At 42.9% G+C, this 18,530-nt stretch overlaps 1 protein-coding gene and 1 pseudogene across 1 annotated transcript; both read left to right on the top strand.

Moving 5' to 3' along the window:
* The first annotated feature begins 21 nt into the window (after window positions 1-21).
* LOC111849498 (antigen WC1.1-like) lies at window positions 22-6,833 on the top strand. The gene is made up of 13 exons (XM_072705234.1): window positions 22-78; window positions 1,191-1,502; window positions 1,615-1,929; window positions 2,066-2,392; window positions 2,641-2,961; window positions 3,084-3,380; window positions 4,197-4,265; window positions 4,550-4,861; window positions 4,989-5,153; window positions 5,468-5,548; window positions 5,806-5,877; window positions 6,232-6,393; window positions 6,718-6,833. The coding sequence occupies exons 2-13, from the start codon at window positions 1,226-1,228 to the stop codon at window positions 6,831-6,833; spliced, it is 2,514 nt and encodes an 837-aa protein (XP_072561335.1). The 5' UTR covers window positions 22-78; window positions 1,191-1,225.
* Window positions 6,834-9,193: 2,360 nt separating this feature from the next.
* The window catches only part of LOC111844910 (scavenger receptor cysteine-rich type 1 protein M160-like), a 28,850-nt pseudogene continuing 19,513 nt past the window's right edge, over window positions 9,194-18,530 (top strand).

The raw sequence follows: 18,530 nt of genomic DNA, 5'->3' as shown, positions 1-18,530 counted from the left end.
AATTAATCAATTGTAAGAATAATTACTTTATTGAAGCTCAGATACTTTCCGATGATGCTGGTCAAGTCATTTTCACAGGTAAGAATCACATCATACAATAACTGCATCATGGCAGCAACAGAAATAGGCTGTGGAGCATTAGAATTTTTTGAAGGACCTGAATGTTTGCCTTGTTGGATCAAATACATTGATAACTGAACATTTCAGCATTGGATTAGAATCTGAATTGAGAAATTGCAAAAAATATTACATTATTAAAGCTGAGGTACTTTTTGAAGAAATCCATCAATTACATTACACAGGTGGGAGTCATATACGACTGAATGAGGTTATGTAAAATGTCACGCTTTTTATGACAAATATGTATCATTAGTCAACTTTCCTGATTCATTCAGCCATTTCAGTGAAATTCATATCTATTTGCATTTGCTTAGTTCCATGTTTCCAAAATCATGCAACAATATTGAGTCTTTGCAGCCAATTATCATTTCTCTGGCAATACCTACACACTGTAATAGAACTTGACTTCATTTTCTCCTAGAGTTCATTGTACAGTGAACTGTGCATTATGGCACTTTGCAGACACATAACTGAAGATGTAAAGTTAATATAAAATTATCATTTCTCTACCTGATTCTCTCATTTATTCTTCAGTCCAAAAACATGTGGTCATGCAAAGTATTTCTTAATTGCCCATAGTGTGTACTTGTTAGAATGGGTTCCCCAGGGACAAATTGAGTTCCCCTCCTGGCTGCACTCTGCCTATTGGTGTGTGTGGTATAGAAAAGGATGTGAGGCTGCACTGGAGAAATGGTGCAGGGAAAATGTATACATTCATGAATTTTGTGCTTTATTAATACTATACAAAAGATTCAATAGTATAGAGTGGCTGATAGAAGCTTTCAAGTAAAGGAAATGATTGTCTTGACTGGTTTTCTAAGGTTTCAGTCATTTGTGTATACACTTCATTTGAGTGTGTGATTCTGTAACAGAATTGTCAATATTTGAAGTGTCGCAATGTATAACCAAAGTCTGCATTTTTTTACATTACATTAATCTGACAATACACTTCTTATTTTGCCTTAATCATAATGGTTCCAAGTTTAATGTTGGATCAAAGATTAACTCCACATTAAAGGTCTTTTATAGTAACTTAACAAATCAAATTAGCATGTCTGTTTCCACCTCAGGCCATCGAGGGATTCGGCTGATAGGAGGGAGTCACATGTGCTCTGGGAGAGTGGAGATTCAGCACGGAAGAATCTGGGGCTCAGTGTGTGACGCTGACTTTGACTGGCAGGACGCTGAGGTGGTCTGTAGATCACTAGGCTGTGGGGAACCTGCACAGCTGCTGGGGGGAGCTGCCCTTGGTCAGGGAGAAGGAGGGGTGTGGTCTGAGGAGTTTCAGTGTCAGGGAAACGAGTCTCATCTTGTTTTCTGTTCCAAAATGACACATAACAGGACCTGCGGCCATGAGAATGATGTGGGCCTGGTGTGTTCTGGTAAGAGTATCATTGCTCTCAGACACCCTCACTCTGTTATTATTATTATCTGAGTGACATTTCAGTGTATCTCATCTTCATTCTTTGCTCTCTCTCTTCATGCTGCTCCCAGGATACACACGGTTCAGGCTGAGGGATGGTCCTGACCACTGCTCTGGTAGAGTGGAGATGAGCTACAATGGAACATGGGGGACATTGTGTGATGCTTCATGGGACATGAGAGCCGCCACTGTCCTGTGCCAGCAGCTGAAATGTGGGGGCGCTGTGGCTGCCCTGGGACAGGCCTGGTTTGGGGGGGGCACTGGGCCCATCTGGCCCGATGTGTTTCATTGTCAGGGGAATGAGACTCGCCTCTCCCAGTGTGCAGTGTCCCCATGGAGACGAACAGCCTGTTCTCATGGGCAGGATGCAGGAGTCGTCTGCACTGGTGAGGACTGACAAGTCAGTTATAGTCCAGAGAGAGACGGAGCAAATATTACCATAAATAGCAATTAAACTCCACAGTATGGAGACTCTCCTATTTTATTAGGGTTCTTATTAACAGTTTTGATTTTTTTTCACAGGTTCAACCCCTTCTTCCTCTGATGGGGGTGTCAGGCTGCTGTCTGGAGGGAGTGACTGTGAGGGCTGGGTGGAGGTTTACTACAACCAGACCTGGCAGAAGGTTCACCAAGAGTCCTGGAGCTCCATGGATGCATCTGTGGTCTGCAGACAGCTGGGCTGTGGCTCTGCAACAAATATCTACAGATCATACCTGTCAAGGACAGGGGACAGTGACAAGTGTGTGACAGGCTTTCACTGCTCAGGAACTGAGTCTCACCTGGGGAAATGCAGACCTCCACATGTCCTCAACTGCCGCCCCAGTGACCAGGTGTCCATGGTCTGCTCTAGTGAGTTTCTCCACATCAGTGGGATCTGTGTCAGCAGGATGTGTTATGGCTGTTTGAGAGAGATACTTGTAACTGTTTAATTCATGAATCCTTGCTAGAAAAATGGAACATTTGATGACATTAGGACACCTAGATGTACTGACCTTTAGTTCACATGTGTGTGTTACTCTTGATTCACAGCATGAATGTTGTCATGTGAGCTCCCTGGGTTGGTAGATCTTCCTTCCTCACTCTGTCTTCTCTCCCAGACCACAGGTCCCTCAGGCTGGTGGGGGGAGGCAGTGACTGTGCAGGGAGGCTGGAGGTCTTCCACAGGGGCTCTTGGGGGACAGTGTGCCATGAGTCCTGGGCTCTGCCTGAGGCTCAGGTGGTGTGCAGGCAGCTCCGTTGTGGGACAGCCCTCAGTGGGCAGATCCCTGTACCCACTTACTTTGGCCCAGGGACTGGACCCATCTGGCTAAGCAAGCTGGGCTGTGTGGGGAACGAGTCGTCCCTGTGGGACTGTCCCTCAGTGGAGTGGGGGGGGAAGGACTGTGGGCACAAGCAGGATGTGGGTGTTGTGTGTTCAGGTAAAGCAGATCCAGCTCTGCATGAAACTGCATTCTGTCATTTTAGAGACAGACAGTGTCCAGTGGATTCTGTAAACACTGAACAATAATGGTTCACGTTCCTTGTGTGTCTTTCACCACAGAGCACAAGGAGCTGCGTCTGTCTGAAGGATGTTCTGGCCACACAGAGGTCTACTACAATGGCACCTGGGCAAGTGTGTGCTTTGATGGTCTGGAACAACCAACAGTAGCTGTCATCTGTCGCCAGTTAGGCTGTGGAGACAAGGGGACAGTGACTAAGACAATATCCAGGCTCAGTCCTGACCTGAAAGGGCTGGACTTTGGAAAATGTCGATCCCATGATGCATCACTCTGGCAGTGTCCATCATCCTCCAAAGGGCCAAATGGCTGCTCAGAAGCTGCCAGAACAAGCTGCTCAGGTGAAGCCTCTTTACTTTTTTACAGTGGTACCTTGGTTTTCGAGCATAATTCGTTCTGGAAACGTGCTTGTAATCCAAAGCAAACCAAAATCAAAGCGAATTTTCCCATTAGAAATAATGGTAACTCCGATGATTCATTTCACAACCAAAAAATATTCATATAAAAATGATTACTAAAAATAATAAAGTAAAAATACATAAAACAAATTATCCTGTACTTTACCTTTGTAAAGAATCATGGATGGGAGACGAGAGAGAGGAGAAGAGGAAGGTTATTTTGTAGGACGACTTTCACTATAACTAACAGAATCACTGCTATCTGTTGGCTCACTGGAATCTTCTTTTTGCGCGACTTTAACAAGGAACCAATCCAATGACAGTCGCTTTTGCCTCCTTTTTGATTTTGTGGAAATGTGGACATTGCATTGTCATTTAACAGATTCATCGCTTGCACTGCTACGCCCTTATTCAGGTGGTGCTTTTCCACTAAATTTTGACTATATCAGTGAGGTATGCTGACTGAGACCGAGCATGGGAAATGATTACCCACAATCCCGCAGCGAGAGAGAGAGAGAGAGAGAGAGAGAGAGAAGAACCATTGGCTGAGTTGTGATCACGTGACACTAGGCAGACAAAGCGTATACGTAATACTCGTATTGCAAGACCTCGCTCGTTAATCAAGTTAACATTTATTAAAAATTTTTGCTTGTCTTGTAAAACACTTGCAGGCGAAGTTACTCGCAATCCAAGGTTTTAGTGTATTGTAATAAGTTCCATGAACCATGTATTATTTCTCTATCTTGCTGATTATTGTAGATGCTGAAAAGCTGAAATCTCCATCAGACTTCATGCTCTGCAGAACTTCAGATCTAAACTTCTGTAACAGTAAGTTTCTTGCTTGATTCATTTGCAGATTTATAGTATGAATGTGTTTTAAAAGCCTTTGAAACATAGAGGGAATTATTACACCATATATAACACAGTCATGAATGATGCAAAGAATGAGAATTAAAGTAACTATTTTATTAAAACTGTTGATTAAATGGAGATTGATGTGATTATTGTACCTAAACCCTGTTTTCATTCGTGAAATGATGTATGTATTAAATGTACTGTCCCCTCTGAGTTCCGCTCCAAATACCCTCAGCTGTCTCCTGTGTCCCCACTAGACCGTCTGCCCCTGAGACTGACAGGGGGTACAGACACTTGCTCTGGGAGGGTGGAGGTGTATCACAGCGGCTCCTGGGGGACCGTGTGTGACGAGTCCTGGGACCTGCGTGATGCCATGGTGGTGTGCAGGCAGTTGGGCTGTGGGCCGGCTCTCGGGGCAGAAGGGGGCGGACGCTTCGGGAGGGGTGACGGCGCCATCTGGCTGGATGAGGTGAACTGCAAGGGCAGTGAGCTGCACCTGTGGCACTGCTCTTACTCACTGAAGCAGAGTGACTGCTCACACAGGCAGGACGCAGGGGTCACCTGTGCAGGTGAAGCCAGGAAGTACATTCCTGCATCCTCTCTGATAGTGTGGTTTTGTAGTTATTAAATATGAGGCTAAAATACTTATTCTGTCCCTTAACCTGACAGTAATAAACACCAATATCATTCCTGTAGGTGTCACAGAAATCACCCCAGATGTCACTGGACCTCCCACAGTTACTCAGACGCAAACAGACCAGTCTGACCCAACAGTGTCCTCAGTGGTTCTTGGGCTTCTGATCTCAGTACTTCTGCTGCTGGTGGTTAGACTGGTCTACAGGAACTGGATCCTGACAAGAGGTAGGACAGTATTTTATAAAATCATTTAGATTTCATTTGTCTTACTAATTTTTGGTCAATTGATAATTTATAGAGCAGTGGGTTTTCTCCATTAGTAGCATAGCGAATTTGTCCATATCTGCTTGTTAAACCTTCAGCTAAATGATTCTTTGTACGATGTGTCACTCAAGTCTCACTCTTCTGGATTTTACTTTCTGTTAACCTCCGATTTCCTTATTACTAAAGAAGGGGTCCCACAGCTATGAAGTATATCCATGTCTCAGGTTGGTTTTAAACTTCATACATAATAACATTTGTGTCTTTATCCTTCACAGAACTTGCTCAGAGTGACAATAAACAGCTGCCTCCCGCCATCTATGAGGAAATAGATTACAAACGTGCCCAAGTTAAGAGAGGTAACTTAACTGAAGTATGTATCACTGCTGAGAAACCACCACAATCACTCTGTGACACTCATTCACAAGGTGCTGTGACAGTGAGGTGAATTTGTGCACAGTCAGGTTCATCCATGATGACATCAGTACGTTGTTCAGAGAGGATAGGTCTCCACACTGGAGTCTGACTGTATATTTAGCTGAACATCATATAACTGCAGCCAGGTAAAGATCTGCCAGGAGTGTAAAAGTGTCACTAACCCTTCTTCTGGTGTCAGGGAGTGACCTTCCAGATGAGCTGCCCTCAGGGTATGAAGATGTGGGGGAAGCTGAAGGAGTCAATCTCTTAGGTAATGATGGTGCAGATCAGCTTAGAAATAATTAATTATACGCAAGGTTAAAAAGTAAGAATTCAGAAAATTTCTTCTGACAGGCACTGATGTGATGTGTGTCTCATGTTATTATGATTTAGAGAAGATGATCACTGGAGACGACCCAGAAAACTATGGTAACCATGTTTGTGAGAAAGTGACTCCAGAAAAGTTGAAAGGTGAGATTTTCTCTGCCCAGCAATACCAGGTTTCCCTTCTTAACAAATGTGTGATGGACTTCAGGTTTGAGGTCAGTCACCAACTTTACATACTTCCAGGATTTCTGAAACATTCACTTTAGAAATCTCATTCATCTTGACTTTGTGGTTGTAGGGGTAGATACCCTGGAGTACTACAATGACAACCCCACAGATCAGACACCTGACTATGATGATGTCACTGACAGCCAGACCAATGACTATGATGATGTCACTGACAGCCAGACCAAAGACTATGATGTCGTCTCTGTGCAGCATCACCCTGACTCTCAGCCAGGTGAGCGGCTCTAAAGGGATCAGCTGGTCACTTTGCTCCAATCAGACTGAGTTTGATATAATCTCAGCCCAGGCCTTCTGTTATGCTGATTGTTATCACTAAACATGGAATTATGAATATCTCAAGTGTGACACGATAACAAGTATTTCACTAACTGCTTGGACATACAGTATGTTACTTTTTTATGGAACGTAAAGGTTATTTTTGAAATATTACACATAATATAAATGAAACATGACAGCATGCTGCCTCTTCCTCAATCAGCAATCAGAGCTACACACACATTCACCCAAAGGTCTGTGTGTCTGTGTGCCTCTCTGACAGATCTCCACCACAGTCACCCTGTAGGACACATGACTGAGCTGTTGTTCACCCAGGAAAGGGGGCTGCCTAATGATGACATCACTAACTATGATGATGTGGGAGAGGGGCTTCTGTGAGAGGGAGGGGCCTGGGGGAGGCAGAACTGTATCAATGCTTGTGTATCAGTGCACATAAGTAAAAGTACATTTACGTATATTTTTTATTTTAAAATGTTTCTATACTATCCAGGCAAATAACCATTTAGATAAAGATATGCTTAAACATTAAAATGTGTAAGTACCAAAGTAGTTAATTATCTTTTTCTCTTTTCTGAGTTACCTAATAAAATTGTTTTTTTGTTTAACATTGAAATAAAATTTTGTTTATAATTTCCCTGTCTTTCTGTTTTAGTGATACTTCAACATTGAAACATTCATTGACACGTAACACACAATGACACTTTCACTATGTCTCACAGTGTCCAGTTTATCTTCTTAACACCATCCACCCATTTTTTGTGCCGGTGGGGCCTGGTACCCTAACTGACTGTCTGTGCCCCCCAAAGTAATCCTCCTTAGATGCTAAAAAGGAATGTTTCCCCAATGGTATCCTGGTAATACCACTGTTCGCCCCCCCACCTCCGTACCCTTCTGTGTACTGTAAATCTCACACCCAGCTGTCTGATTAGTTGTGGTGCCAACACTGTATCTTTGCTAAAATGCTTAATTAACAATATTCTCAGACTTGCGTTCCACACTTATGATACAATTAGTCCATATTTTCCTATAAAGTGGACTGTTTGGGCCACATTTATTCTACTTTAGTTTTACTGTATATAAACTGTCATGTGTCAGTACAAGTCCTCTCTCTCAAAGCTTTAAAAATTATAAATAAACTTGCTAACCACAGATGTATCTCGGAAAAAAGCAGAAAAAATATAAAAATGCAAAGAGACGTCGCCCTGCAGAGAGTTAGGAGATGGAAGTGAGAGATAGTGGATCGTAGCCCCCGGTAGCTGAGAGAGAAACGAACGTGGTGCCATCAGGCAGCGTAAGACCGCAGGCTTAAGGGGAGGAAGTATAGAGTGGAGGCGTGGGGAGGAAAGACGACTCAGCTCTATGATGCACAGGAGAGAGAGAGAGAGAGAGAGGGAGGAGAAGCTGCAGAGATCAGAGGAGAATGAGCAGCATGGCAGCTGGTTCATCTGCTCAGACGCTGCAGTGAGAGCATGACCTCCTGCTCCTCAGCGCTGACAGACACTGCTGGATCCACAAGAGAAGCTGCAAACGCCGCCGTCACACTGGCAGAGTTACGTCATTTACAGAGTGAATGTGCTCAGGCAGCATGGAGTGTCTGTGTCAGGATATTACACTCTTTACTTTTGCTTAGTAGACACTTTCGTTTGTATAATGTAAGCATGTAGTTTGCAGGTGAGGCAGTGCCTGAGTGCTTAGGATTATGGCTTTGCGCTTCCAGGGTTGTGGGTTCGAGTCCCACCCCAGCTGTCTGTGTGTGGAGCTTGTGTGTTCTGTCCCAGTTTGTGGTGGTTTATTCTGGGTCTCCCCCTTTGTCTCCCATAGTCTGAAGACAGGTTATTAAGGTGAATCAGTTGCTCTGAATTGCCTTTAGAGTTTGATCGTGTTGCTTGTGATGGCTTGGACAACCCCATTGTATACTCTACCATTTGCCCTGTGTTCTCTCAGATTAGCTCCATGTCACCATGAACTCAATACAGGATATTTGATGATGGAAGATGAATGAATGTCTGAAAATATACCTGGAACAGTTTTAGACTAGTGTGATTGTTAGTGGTAGAAGGTGGACAGGCCCTTTGACCCATATCATTGCTGATGTGTCCCCAGACTGCTTGAGGGAGCTGTCCAGTTTGACTATAATCATCATGCTGCTTTAGTATGGATATGAACTGAAGCCAATCAAATAAGGCCAGTCGAATACCACTGGTTTATCACTTAATGGGAGCAAAAACATTTTTTATGAGAATTTACATCAGATACAAATATCTTATCATTACTGTGTCAGATCACATTCAGCATGGAAGACTGTCCGGATTCTTCAGGCATGTAAGTCACTGTGTATCTGATCCTGTGTCATTTATATTTAACATTACAGTCATTTCTCTGTCTTTTCCCCTCTTTAGGTTAAATCGGCATCCGGTCGTGTCTTCAGGCTGTAGGAGGTGTCCGCGGAAGTAACACATTATTGGTATATATGGAGACGTCTACAGCAGTACCTTCTGATTTGTCATTGTACTTATTTCAACTATTAGACAGTTTCTACCCTGGTGTCAAATAAGGCAAAGCTGATTGTGATTGGTGGGCTTGAGGCTGGTGGGGGCTGAGTGTGATTGGTGGGGTTGGTGCCGGTGGGGGCTGAGTCTTCACTTGGTGCTGGAACCTTCAGCAGAAGCTCTCAGATCTCAGGGTGCAGGTTGGCGTCTCCACATCACACAGGAGGAGGTTGATCTGCCCTGATAAACATGGGGAGCTGCCTGTTCCTCGTCTTCTCTCTGCTGCCTCTGCTCTCCTCAGCAGGTAGGAACCTAAGTACTGTCTGCTTGGACCATATTCAGCCAGGATCTTGTTTAGAAGCTGGAGTCAGATTTTTGGGTCATGTGGTCAGTGACAGGTGCATGAATTCCGTGATAATGTTCAGTGAACTGTAGGAACAGTTGTCTTTTTGACTAGTATTTTTCCTTTGCTTACGTTTTTTCTCACTGTGACATTTTCCAATTATTGCGGTGAATGTAGAGGTTTGTTACTACTTGAAGTATAATGAACATGCAGAATTGTTGCATGTTTTAGTGTTAATAACTTCCCTGTTGTGGCCTGGCACAGATCCAAATAGTTTCTTTCTTTTTAGTATGTTGATAGGTCAAAAAAATTCAGAGCTTCAGATGTTGAATTTCATTGCAATATACTTTCCCATTCAAAAATTATTTTGAGAATAACAAGATACGTGTTATCATCTGAGAATGTACGAAATGTACATGTTTTGGTAAAGTTTTCTATCTTTTGTAATAAACATAAAAAATTATTATTATTTCAAGATTTCACCAGCAGTGATGATATGACATGTTGTTTGTATATACAGTATGGGACGTGTACAGTACAATCTTCTGATTTGTCATTGTACCTGTTTGAACTATTAGTGAGTTTCCTACTCTTAGTCAAATAAGGCAAAGCTGAATGTCATTGGTGGGCTTGAGGCTGGTGGGGGCTGATTGTGATTGGTGGGCTTGAGGCTGGTGGGGGCTGAGTCTTCACTTGGTGCTGGAACCTTCAGCAGAAGCTCTCAGATCACAGGGTGCAGGTTGGCGTCTCCACATCACACAGGAGGAGGTTGATCTGCCCTGATAAACATGGGGAGCTGCCTGTTCCTCGTCTTCTTCTCTCTGCTGCCTCTGCTCTTCTTAGCAAACAGAACCAGCTCCTGGGACCAGACCCTCTCTTCTTGGGTCATATTCAAACAGTGTCTTGGTCAGAATCTGGGATTATATATATTACTCATGAAACCATTTTATTGTGTGTGAATGTATTGAAAGACCACATACGGGCCATGTTCAGAAAATGTCTCCTGATCTATACTGAAGCTTTTGGTTCTGCATTTGTGGAAGTAAAAATAAATTATTCTCTTTGTTCGGCACCAGGTATGAAGTAACAGAGTATTCCCGTTCCAAAGAAATGAAGCCCCCCCCCCCCCCAACAACAGAATGGCTCGGTTCTTTTACATTTCTGTAACCCCACTAAGAAGAAATCTTCTGCCCCATTGGTTATAAAAAACATGATGGCCTCAGAGGTGGTGACCTTGTGCACCTCCACGTTGCTCTAGGCTCAGGTACAAGGACAGGGACAGACAGCCATTCCCCATCAGCTGCATCCCACCCTTGGTAGAACTTCACACATTTCTGTTCAACATTCCATTCCATGCAATCAAGCAAACCAGATTAAACATAGCAGACATATAAGACTACAGAAGAATATACACCTGCTTCTCTATTCTGTATTTCTGGCTGCTCCCCCGTTATCTTCCTCTGTGGTATAGCGCTGCCTGTGTAATACGTCCCGTTCTCTCCGCAAGGCAACGGAGACTCTGAATATCTGCAGAAACGGGCAGTTTCAGCTTCCAGGTTCAGGGTCAGCGCAAGGCGCACACACACACACACACACACACACACACACAGTCAGTCTCCTATGACATTGACAATGCTCCCTCCACACCCCTCCCTGCCCGACTAGAACTTCCCTTCCACACATGTTGTGTACATCCATATCCTGGCCTGCATCCATGCTGTAGTAGAAACTGATACATTGGTGTCGGACTGTACCAGCCGAAAGGAGACACTATATACATGCAGTTCCTGAGCTAAGAATGTCTGATTTATGGACAACTCGTACTTACAAACATACTTCTTTGATTGCAATTACATTACAAATTCGAGTCTGTAATAACGGATGAATGCACATCCTTGTTACGCTCATGAAAATATTGTGTGGCTTCACCGGTTCATCGGCACGACATGCACTGTAGTTCTATGTGTAGTTACTTTTATTGTTACTGTGTTATCATTATCATTATTATTATTACTATTATTATTATTATGTACTGTATTATAATTATTTCAGCGTAGCTACTAAATCAACCTGAAGACAGTCTGAGGGAATGGATATGTATTTAATGTAGGAGATTTATGTGGTTTAGTGGGTTAGCATGCTATGCTTGTACAGTACATATGATTTGGCAGTTGCTGGTTGAAATCCCATAGGGCCCTTGAATGTGGCCCTTTATACCCAAATGCTCCAGGGACTGACTTTCTCTCAACAAAAATTTATGTTGTTTGGGGGAAAAGCATCTGCTAATGAAATATGAAGAAAAAAGTCATCTCTGAGTATGTTTGCATTTGCTTATCTGGTTACCACAAATACCACTGAAACGGTTTGCTTATATTTATAATCGAGCTCCTGGTTAGATAATACAGGAAATACAGCAGGACTTCTGCTTCTGGAGTCTATCCCAAGTAGCGTCGGCCACAAGGCAGGGGAACAAGACAGGAGAACAAGGCAGGAGAACAAGGCAGGGGAACATGGCAGCGGAACACCAAGGGCCCAGTTTACGGAAACATTCTTAACGCTCTATCATTCGTAAATTCTACCTTAAGTTGTCTCTTAATGCTCCAATGCATACATGTTGGTGCACGCAGGTGTTTTATAGAACAAATAAAAATAAACTGATGATACTACATTTGGGGTTTGTGCACCAAATATCATTTATGTTAGATGATTCAATTAGTTAATTTTGTATTTTATTTTTAGCTTCTCCTCAGTTCTGATTAATGACATATTTTGAAGCATTTCTGCAATGTTATATTTATACAAAGAACCTCACTTTCTCTCATGCGGCTGTCAAGCAATTGCTGCATGGAGGGAAACATCAATTCTCGAGCCATTAATCTCAACCAATCAGGTGTTCCAGCGCCTATTAAGTTTGCATTTAAGCTCTCCCTTTAGCAATCTCTTAAGAGATTGTTTGGGAAACACTTTTAGGAAAACAAATACCTTTCGAAAGATGCAACTTTAGACGCTAAGAGTCGCCGTTATCAGGAAAATGGGCCCTGCACAGGCTGCCGGAAAAACGCTCCCAGCCCCCGGTGCCTCTAATTACATTAATAATGACGGTAACATGCAGGGTGGACATACAATGGGCAGCCGATTTAACTACCTGTATGTGTTTAGACTGTAGAAGAAATTAGCCAATGACTCTGACTTTTCTACCTACAGGACATGAGGAGGTGAGACTGGTGAAGGGAGGGAGTCTCTGTGCTGGGACAGTAGAGGTGAATCGTGGAGGACAGTGGGGGACAGTAAGACAGCTTGGCTGGGACATGAATGACGCTACAGTGGTGTGTAGAGAGCTGGGCTGTGGGTCTGCTGTAGCCACTCCTGGTAGAGCTCACTTTGGAGAAGGTTCTGGGAAGGAGCTAATTTTTCAGGTTTCCTGTAATGGATCAGAGCCGACACTGTCTATGTGTCCATCTCAAGAGGCTGATAAGATATCAGGGTCACTCCGTCGTCCTCATGTACTTGATGCTGGAGTGATCTGTTCAGGTAAGAAACAGCCACTGCAAAGCTAATGCAGTTTTCACATTTTTAGGTAACAAATCTCTTACCTCTACCTGTGCAACTAAAGAATACATTTATTTTGTAAGCACAAAAAAATATGTAGGAAGAAAAATAAAAGAGCTATATATGTGTGTACTGCATTATAAAGTACTAATGTCAATTTATGCTTTGTTTTGTTTACACAAAGTAATTTAATGTTTTTATTATTATTATTATTTGTTAGGTCACTCAATTGTCCAGCTTGTGGGGGGGCCTCAGAAGTGCTCTGGGAGACTGGAGATTAGAGATGGAAATACCTGGGCTACAGTGTGTGATGGTAACTTTGACTGGCAGGATGCTGAGGTTGTCTGTAGGGAGCTGGACTGTGGGGCTCCTTCAGCTCTACACAAGGGGGCCCATTTTGGTGAAGGAGAAGGTCCCATCTGGTATAAAGGCTTCAACTGTGAAGGAGAGGAATCCTTCCTACATGAATGTCTCACCCCAACTGGACCAGAACAGAACTGTACAAATCATACTGTAACACTGACATGTTCAGGTGAAATACATTCTCACACATACACAGGGATATAACCACCTTTCCGGTATTAAATCGTTTCGATTGAATTTTAAATTAAATTATGTTCTATTAGATATGTCATATTCACATGTATGTTTTCTCTCATAAGAGAACTGATCAATATTTTTGATTTGGACATAACTGTATCTCCTGTGTCTCCACAGAGCCTGCTGATGTGAGGCTGGTGAATGGAAGCAGCCCTTGTTCTGGGAGAGTGGAGGTGTATCGCTGGGGCGAGTGGGGGACCGTTTATCAGCGTAACTGGGACATGAATGATGCCACGGTGGTGTGTAGACAGCTGGGCTGTGGCTCTGCTGTATCTGTACCAGGTGCAGCTCACTTTGGAGAAGGTTCTGGGCGGATGGTTCTAGGGGATGTTTCCTGCAGTGGGTCAGAGTCTGCGCTGAGGGAGTGTGGATCACTGGATGGCAGAGAGCATGACTTACCGCACACACTGGATGCTGCTGTCATCTGCTCAGGTTTGATGTCTACTTTTAACGCTTGGTTCTATTAAAGATAAAGTTGTTTATTTATTTATTTTTAAATCCAAGTGACTAATCTGTAAATATTAGAGACAAATGTTATATTTAAAATATGTCACACCAGGTAATCATTGTTAATGAGGGTAACACAAGTTGTAAAATAAAGGCCTGTGACAAGAAAACAATAGTATTAATCGCTTCTCTAGAAAATGATGTCTTTATAGGGTCATTTCTGGGTCACTTTAAAAAAAAAACATTTATTTAATACAAGATTACATTTCCCTTTATTTTTTGTGATTCTAGACCATGTGAGGCTTGTGGGTGGAGCTGATCGCTGCTCTGGGAGGCTGGAGGTGAAGTTCAGTCAGTCCTGGGCTACAGTGTGTGATGGTAACTTTGACTGGCAGGATGCTGAGGTTGTCTGTAGGGAGCTGGACTGTGGGGCTCCTTCAGCTCTACACAAGGGGGCCCATTTTGGTGAAGGAGAAGGTCCCATCTGGTATAAAGGCTTCAACTGTGAAGGAGAGGAATCCTTCCTCCATGAATGTCTCACCTCTGTTAGATCAGAACAGAACTGCAAAAACAACAGCAATATCAGACTGAGCTGCACAGGTAACCAGCTGTATTATTAATACTCTGACATTAGACCAATGATCCTTCTGAAGTGTCTTAGCAGCTCGGCTGTGTCCTAACAGGGCCTGAGGACCTGAGGCTGGTGAATGGAAGCAGTCCTTGTTCTGGGAGAGTGGAGGTGTATCGCTGGGGAGAGTGGGGGACTATAGCCCAGTATGACTGGGACCTTGATGATGCATCAGTGGTGTGTAGACAGCTGGGCTGTGGGACTGCTGTATTAGCACCTATAAGAGCTCACTTTGGAGAAGGTTCTGGAAGGGTGTTGCTGAGAGATGTTTCCTGCAGTGGGTCAGAGTCTGCACTGAGGGAGTGTAGATCACTGGATTTCAGATACATGGAAATTCCTCACATTTTTGATGCTGGAATTATTTGTTCAGGTGAGAGAAATGGTTTCTTGGATTGTAATACATTTTGTGTGTATGAAGCTTCTTGATTTTCTGTTTTAAGTGATAAATTTAATATCGAACACATTTAGCCAATATTTATGGTATGTTACCAACTTTAAACTCGTATCTGTTTTTATTACACTGTTTCAGACCATGTGAGGCTTGTGGGTGGAGCTGATCGCTGCTCTGGGAGGCTGGAGGTGAAGTTCAGTCAGTCCTGGGCTACAGTGTGTGATGGTAACTTTGACTGGCAGGATGCTGAGGTTGTCTGTAGGGAGCTGGACTGTGGGGCTCCTTCAGCTCTACACAAGGGGGCCCATTTTGGTGAAGGAGAAGGTCCCATCTGGTATAAAGACTTCCATTGTGAAGGAGAGGAATCATTTCTCAATGAATGTCTCATGTCAGATAGATCAGAACAGAACTGTACACATCGCCATGCTGTAGGATTGGTTTGTAGTGGTGAGTTTACTATTAATTTCTAATACTTATTAATTTAATTGAACGTTTTAGCAATTAAGTATTGCCCTGATTTAATCTCTTAACATTTTCTAAGTTATTGAAAGTTGCTCCTACTCTGAACATTTTATATGATTCTCTTATTTCAGGATTTGTGCATTCTCTCTCTTCAATTTCCAAGAATGCATTAAAGACACATATCAAATGTGATGTTCATTTTGTTTCACAGTTTACTCTTTTATTTCTTTAGGACATAATTATGTGACATTGGTGGATGGAGGCAGTCCTTGTGCTGGAACAGTACAGGTGTATCAGTGGGGAAAATGGTGGACAGTAACACCGTATTTCACTGACCTAAATGACCTTCAAAATCCTGTCACAGTGGTAGGGAACGATCTGGGCTGTGGACCACTAGAATTTGTTGGAGGACCTGAATATTTTGTTTATACCCAATCCAATTTATTGATAAGTGAGCATTTCTGCAATGGATTAGAATCTAAATTAAGCAATTGTGAAAATAATTACTTTATTGAAGTTGAGAGACTTTCTCAAGATATTTTACAATTCACTTACACAGGTAGGAATCGCATCATATATTACTTTATCAGAGGTTTTTAAAACGTCAAATTTGTAAAGTTGTATATGTATTATTAAATGACTTTCCTGATTCATTCAGCTCCTTTGATGAAATTTGTGTCTCTGTGTTTTCCTAGTTCCATGTCATTCCAAAGGCAAACAGCAATATTCACTCCGCTTATCATTTCCATAGTTAATTCTTTGTACTGCATTGAACATTACATTTGGTCCTAAACTTTGTCATAAGTTGACTGTGGATTGTACTATTTTGCAGAAATGTGACTGGAAATTCAGCAAATTAATCATATGGGGTCTCCCCATGTTTGTGAGGTTCTCTATCCAGTTCTCCTGTTTCATACTACAGTCCAAAAACATGTGGTTCTGTGAAATTGTGTTTCTTCATTACCCATTGTGTGAATTGTGTTGACAGATTGATTTCCCAGTCAGGGTACTCTCTGCCTCCTGTTTTTTGTGCCATGAAGCAGAAAAGTGACCTTGTGCTGGATAAATGATGGAGGATATAGATTGAATTAAGCAATACACCTATTAAAGTCTTTACGAATAAAAATTATGGAAAAACAAGTTGTAAAGTTTTATACACAGATTGTTAAATGAACACTGATAAGGTCAAGAATGACTGATTGGAACTTGCATGCAAAAGGAACAACAAAATAGAGGTCTTAACTGTTTTTAAATCACCATTCGTGTGTATATTTAGTGGTACACTTGGATAAGGTTTGTGGTTCAGTACCAGCATTGTAAATATCTGAATTGACCCACTGTATTATACAAGCTGACATTTTGTCATACTACAGTAAGCTCATAATACAATTTTTGGTTGTTTTGATCAAAATCCAGAGTTATACAACATAACGTGTTTTGTCCTAGTCATAATATTGGTACTTTAATGCTGAATCAAAGAGTACATAAATTTAACTCCAACTCCATAATGACTATAAATGACCTAAAGAATTGTAATGATTAGGCAGTGTCCTAGTTCATCCATGACAGTAGGAAGGGAAAGGAAAATGTTGGGCTTTTCATTGAATACAGTGGAGCTCATAACAATTTGAAATGAGTAGTTTTATTCCAAATTTATTAAAAATTAAATGTTAAAAGTGTGTAGATGAAGTTATTAAAAAATAATTCAGTCTTAATCACCATAATATCTATTCATATTTGCACTTAGTGTTACTCTTGAATTGGGGGTTTGCTTCTGTACCAGCATACATTTCCCATTGTATTACAAACGTCTACAACCTGATAATGCACTGCTGTGTGTCAGATTACTGCTGAATCAGAGATTACCTCTATGTTATAGGTGTGCTAAAGGAAATTAACATAAATTTGTCTTTCTCAATCTTAGGCCATCGAGGGATTCGGCTGATAGGAGGGAGTCACATGTGCTCTGGGAGAGTGGAGATTCAGCACGGAAAATCCTGGGGCTCAGTGTGTGACGCTGACTTTGACTGGCAGGACGCTGAGGTGGTCTGTAGATCACTAGGCTGTGGGGAACCTGCACAGCTGCTGGGGGGAGCTGCCTTTGGTCAGGGAGAGGGAGGGGTGTGGTCTGAGGAGTTTCAGTGTCAGGGAAACGAGTCTCATCTTGTTTTCTGTCCCAAAATGACACATAACAGGACCTGCGGCCATGAGAATGATGTGGGCCTGGTGTGTTCTGGTAAGAGTATCATTGCTCTCAGACACCCTCACTCTGTTATTATTATTATTATCTGAGTGACATTTCAGTGTATCTCATCTTCATTCTTTGCTCTCTCACTTTATGCTGCTCCCAGGATACACACGGTTCAGGCTGAGGGATGGTCCTGACCACTGCTCTGGTAGAGTGGAGATGAGGTACAATGGAACATGGGGAACATTGTGTGATGCATCATGGGACATGAGAGCCGCCACTGTCCTGTGCCAGCAGCTGAAATGTGGGGGCGCTGTGGCTGCCCTGGGACAGGCCTGGTTTGGGGGGGGCACTGGGCCCATCTGGCCCGATGTGTTTCATTGTCAGGGGAATGAGACTCGCCTCTCCCAGTGTGCAGTGTCCCCATGGAGACGAACAGCCTGTTCTCATGGGCAGGATGCAGGAGTCGTCTGCACTGGTGAGGACTGACAAGTCAGTTATAGTCCAGAGAGACGGAGCAAATATTATCATAAATAGCAATTAAATTCCACAGTATGGAGACTCTCCTATTTTATTAGGGTTCTTTTTATCAGTTTTGAATTTTTTGACAGGTTTAACCCCTTCTTCCTCTGATGGGGGTGTCAGGCTGATGTCTGGAGGGAGTGACTGTGAGGGCTGGGTGGAGGTTTACTACAACCCGACCTGGCAGAAGGTTCACCAAGAGCCCTGGAGCTCCATGGATGCTTCTGTGGTCTGCAGACAGCTGGGCTGTGGCTCTGCAACAAATATCTACAGGTCATACCTGTCAAGGACAGGGGACAGTGACAAGTGTGTGACAGGCTTTCACTGCTCAGGAACTGAGTCTCACCTGGGGAAATGCAGACCTCCACATGTCCTCAACTGCCGCCCCAGTGACCAGGTGTCCATGGTCTGCTCCAGTGAGTTTCTCCACATCAGTGGGATCTGTGTCAGCAGGAT

Source organism: Paramormyrops kingsleyae, chromosome 22 (assembly GCF_048594095.1).
Source record: "Paramormyrops kingsleyae isolate MSU_618 chromosome 22, PKINGS_0.4, whole genome shotgun sequence".
NCBI lineage: Eukaryota > Metazoa > Chordata > Actinopteri > Osteoglossiformes > Mormyridae > Paramormyrops > Paramormyrops kingsleyae.
Note: the sequence above shows the minus strand (reverse complement) of the source record. Positions and strands in the feature narration are given on the sequence as shown.

What these genes read in the sequence shown, in the direction of transcription:
- LOC111849498 (XM_072705234.1), top strand. Translation starts at nt 1,226, where the DNA reads ATGTGCTCTGGGAGAGTGGAGATTCAGCACGGAAGAATCTGGGGCTCA. An exon ending in TGCAGGAGTCGTCTGCACTG is followed by an intron (nt 1,930 to 2,065) that starts GTGAGGACTGAC and finishes TTTTTTTCACAG; the next exon opens with GTTCAACCCCTTCTTCCTCT. An exon ending in GAACTGGATCCTGACAAGAG is followed by an intron (nt 5,154 to 5,467) that starts GTAGGACAGTAT and finishes TATCCTTCACAG; the next exon opens with AACTTGCTCAGAGTGACAAT.